At 31.0% G+C, this 4966-nt stretch overlaps 1 protein-coding gene across 1 annotated transcript; it reads left to right on the top strand.

Moving 5' to 3' along the window:
• Window positions 1-323: 323 nt before the first annotated feature.
• On the top strand, window positions 324-4575 carry LOC105461027 (limulus clotting factor C-like; the record flags this gene model as incomplete). The annotated part of the gene is made up of 6 exons (XM_011707520.1): window positions 324-587; window positions 933-1230; window positions 1381-1614; window positions 3239-3534; window positions 3628-3958; window positions 4204-4575. Coding segments are annotated over 6 exons (1680 nt in total), but the record flags the coding sequence as incomplete, so codon positions are not given.
• Between the last annotated feature and the right edge of the window lie 391 nt (window positions 4576-4966).

Raw genomic sequence — 4966 nt, 5'->3', positions numbered from 1 at the left:
TTCAGACGTGTGCTCTTCCGATCTATGATAGATGATTCTTAGTATCGTCTCACAGTATTAATTGTGTGTGTGAGATACATGTTTATTTTTAAAATTACAAATTTTATTATAATTCTTTAATTTAAATATAAATTTTTTATTTTTAATATTATCCCAGCAAACACAGATTATAACTGCATAGACGGACATTTGTGCATATACTGACTATTATATATCTGAGACCATTTTAAGATATCTTGTAGTTATTATATCTCAAAATGATGTTTGGAAGATATCTCTTGAATGAAGGGTGCTGTATGGAAAATATCAGCTAATATAATTATTTAAACAGGCTGCAAAGATTTCGATGCCATAATGGACAATGTATAACTGGCAAATTACTATGCGACGGCAGAGCAGATTGCAGGGATTCATCTGACGAGACAGTGGCCGAATGCAAAGAGATTCTGTGTCCTGACTATGCTTTTCGCTGCAATTATGGTGGTTGCATAAACGGAGACTACGTGTGTAATGGCATTCAGGACTGCGTTGATAACAGTGATGAAACGCAGCTCCTGTGCACAAGCATTATAACAAACATTCATAAAGTAAGATCTATACGTAAATGTGAGGCGAATCAGTTTAAGTGCGACAATGGCCAGTGTATTTCATGGAGGTAAGAAATAACAGAAGGGAGCATATTCCCTCGCAGTCTGGATAAGCAGACGTAAGGGAGGAACAATGCAAAACGCCATATTACTGTGGCCAACCAATCACATTTGGCGTAGTAATCCCCACCAACAAAAGACCTTACACTCCCTCCTGTTATTTCTTACCTCCATGGTGCATTTACATTAAGCATTGATGTTTGTGATGGAACTCAAAATTGTGTTGATGGATCGGATGAGGATTCGAGACTATGCCGTATATTCATAAGGCCACGATATTTTCAGCCAGTACACATGTACACATTACGGCTACCTGGTCGAGCAAATAATTCACTTTTAAATTTATATAACTATACATGCACAGCACCTCCGCAACCGCCGAACGGTCATAGGACCTTACATCCGTCGCCATGCTCAGGTGAAAAGAAATGTAACGTTTCTGACGGAACGCCACTGAGAACTGAAACACGTCTCGTCTTTTCTTGTAACTCAGGATATAAAATAAAAGGTCGAGACACATTCAAGTGCACAGAGAATGGATGGGATGTCCACATACTCGAGAGATTTATACCAGAATGCGAAAGTATTAAAACAATTACATGTTCTTAAAATAATTTAATTATTTCAAGAAAAAAATATAAAAGAAAAGAATTATGTATTTCTAGATACCAAATATTTTAATTGAAGCGATCAAAATCATAATTATATGTTAATCTAACTGTTTGTTTCATAGAAATAAACTGCCAAGTTTTGATCACTGCAGTCTCTGCAATCGAAGCCAGATGTACGTACGATGACAAATGGATATCGTGCGAAACCAGCAAAACTTTTGTTCCAGGAACAAAAGCAATATTGGATTGTCGAAACGGTTATCACCCTGAAACTAATCCACTGTCCGCACAAGGAAACACTGTGACATGTAATGCGAATGGTGAATGGAAACCAAAACCTATGCGATGCGTTTTAGGTCTGTTCACGATAAATATTTATATTAATGACTAAACTTACGCAATTTGACAAAAACAATCGAACTGATGAGCCTTGGACATGTTCTTAGAATCAAGGCATACAATAAAATTTAATCTTTAAATTAGAATTTAACATTTAACCACCACGTCCAAAAAAATTACAATGTTGGTCTGACAAATTGCTATTAAGCTCCCACTAATTTTATAAGTTAATTATAAAAAAAAAGTATGTTTTTTAAATATTTATTGATTGGAAAAAGGAAAAATGTTTTAATGTGAATTAACCAAAAAATTTCATATACAAAAAAAATAAAATATATTTAAATGGTGACAAATATAAGTATTTTACTAATTGTTTACTTAAATTTAAAGTTGAATAAAAAATATTATAAATTTATTATAATTTAAGGTAATTTAATATAATTTAAAAGTATAAATTTAATAAATGTCTTAAAATTGAATAGTTGATTAGCAAAAACAAAAGTGTAAAATATTATTAATGTTATTACTGTTATTATAGTTATTTATTAAATAATCTCTCTTATATTACGCAACTATATTTAAAGAAACTGTCTAAACTTTTAAAAACATTGTTGGCATACCTGCAGTTGAACAGTGCATATCTTTGGCCAACACTAAACAAATAGATGTCTCCAATTTTGCGCATTTATATGCAATTTTACGTTTTAATTTATAATGACATAATGTGCATGTTACAAAAATTATAATGGCATAAAAAGCCATTTTAGTCTTTTTAGCCTCAAAATATAACAGCACACCAGTAAATAAGAATTAATATGTGTAAATAAGACGTATATTAAAAAATACATACATTCTCAATACTGTGAAAAAGTAACGCAAACTATATAACACTAGTCTGTGAGATCATTACAATTTTTCAAACATTTTATATTTTACACGTTTCCAGCGAATGACAATCAGACAATCAGAGTACCATAGCGTTTCGTAGGGACAGATGGCATATGTATGAAGGTACTATAAGTTTAGAGTGTCTCTTGTGAATGTTAAGAAAATTGTTGACAAGTAAAGCTTCAATAGCGGTCTGTAAGATTGATATAGTGATTTAAAGGATAAACAGTAAAACTTGAATAATATTTTTACAGCTTGCGAACAATAATTATATAAGTGATACCTAACATATGATTATCTCCTTTTTTGAGATAATTTACCTGTTACATTCTTTATATATTTAAATTTCTATTTAAATTATAATTTGAAATTATATTTTGCTAAATTAAAGTTAGTTTACATTTAAATTATGATTTGAAATTATCTTCTAATGAATTAAAGTTTTATTGAATGTATATCTGTAGAGATGCTGCGTATATACATATATTTATATATACTATTATGTGGGGACACACACATTCACAAGTAAATACACATATAAATATCTATCAATTATACTTTTACGTGATTTCGACATGTCTCAATTTTTTTTCCACCTCATTAAAAGAAATATCAAAATTATTAGAATGACGTGGAGTTATGATAATTACGAATTATTTCCTTCTTTTGTATATGTCTAATTACGAATGTCTATACTCTCTTGTATTTATATTATACAAAGATTTTCTAATCGAAATGTTTGTTTTATTATAGCATGCGGCATTCTACCTCCTGATATTAAACCGAACATTGTAGGCGGTATACGACCAACTATTACAGAATTTCCGTGGCATGCTTCGTTGTATCGCGATGAATCAGACAAGACAAAGAAGTACTTTTGTGGAGCGACTATTATTCAAGAGAGATTCCTAATAACGGCAGCTCATTGTGTATTTGATGAGAATACTGGGCAACTGAATGACGCCAGTAAAATTTATGTACTAGTGGGAAATCTCTTTCGTGATTACGATTATCCCTATCACAATCGAATCCTCGTTAAATACAATCAGGTTTGCAAATTTATATATGTAAAAGAAATACAATATAAACTAATCTGGATGAAATATTGTCGACCATAAACGTATATAGATGCCTTATTGCAGGTGAAACATATTTACATTGCACGCAATTATTTGGGAATTGTTGGAAATTACCTTTGGGATATTGCGATATTAGAACTCGTCAGACCGTTTGTATGGTCAACATGGTTGATTCCAGTATGTATAGATACTGTAAGTGATAAAAGTGCAGCGGAAGTAGGTTCTTACGGAAAGGTAGCGGGATTTGGTAGAACTGCATACGGTGAAACTAGCGCAATGTTACAAGCTTTGACAGTGCCTATAATTCCGTTAATCCAATGCATATCCGCGAGTCAAGATGCTAATACGCGACAATTTATCACCAATGATAAGTTTTGCGCAGGTTACAGAAATGGTTAGTAAAAGATAAATTGTGTGACAATAAGCACGATGTGTTTCATTCTATATTTATTAGAAAGATATTTGTAAAACATGTAAAATTATTTAAATTTGTAGGAATTATGTAAGAAAAGATAAAAGGAAGCGAAATGTAAAAATAATAAATATATAAATAGATAAATATAAGAATGATTATTCTGGTGGAAAGTTGTGAAAAATAAAAGATAATATAATTATTTACATAAGCATTGTATGTTTCAGGTTCTTCTGTTTGTGACGGTGACAGTGGTGGTGGGTTAGTCGTTGAGACCAATAATACCTGGTATCTCAGAGGTATTGTTAGTGTTTCCCTCGGCACGATACAAGTCGGTGGGATTGCTCATTGCGACAGCAACTTGTATACTTTATATACAGAAGTATCCAGGCATATTCCATGGATACAACGAGTCATTTCAAAGGTTGAACAAGATCAGAGACATGAGTTATGCTCAAATGAGTCTTATACGAGATGTTTCTAAATTTATTGATATCATCGATTGTTATAAGTAATTGAGCACTGTAAAAATGCATTTATTTTGTATTGTATACGTCTAGACTATCGATAAATTATTTATTGTAAAAGTGTATACGTTAATTATGAAAAATTATTATGAATCAATTAATAATTTTTTTTTACATTTATTTTTATGTATTCTTTTATGCTTTGTACCATAACGGCAAAGATGAAATACACAAAATACACAAATGTGTTTTTATATCTCTAATGCGTAAAGTGTGTGAGGCTCTTATAAAAATATATGTATAAACACGTAATAAATTTCTTGTACGATTATTACTGCAGTCGTATGAAATTTATTTGACAGAATTATTTTCACGTTTGTATTGCCAATATGAATTATGGGGAATATCTCAGATATCTTACAAACTCAATCTATACTGTGTATAGTTTCAATTATATATTTGGCCATTTTTTTGATAGAGTAAAAATGCAGGGATAAGTATTTTATTCATAAAGGAAAATATT

This window comes from Wasmannia auropunctata, unplaced genomic scaffold (genome assembly GCF_000956235.1).
Source record: "Wasmannia auropunctata unplaced genomic scaffold, wasmannia.A_1.0 LD310642.1, whole genome shotgun sequence".
Lineage (NCBI taxonomy): Eukaryota > Metazoa > Arthropoda > Insecta > Hymenoptera > Formicidae > Wasmannia > Wasmannia auropunctata.
The sequence above is the reverse complement of the archived record's forward strand: the minus strand, read 5'-3'. Positions and strand labels throughout refer to the sequence as shown.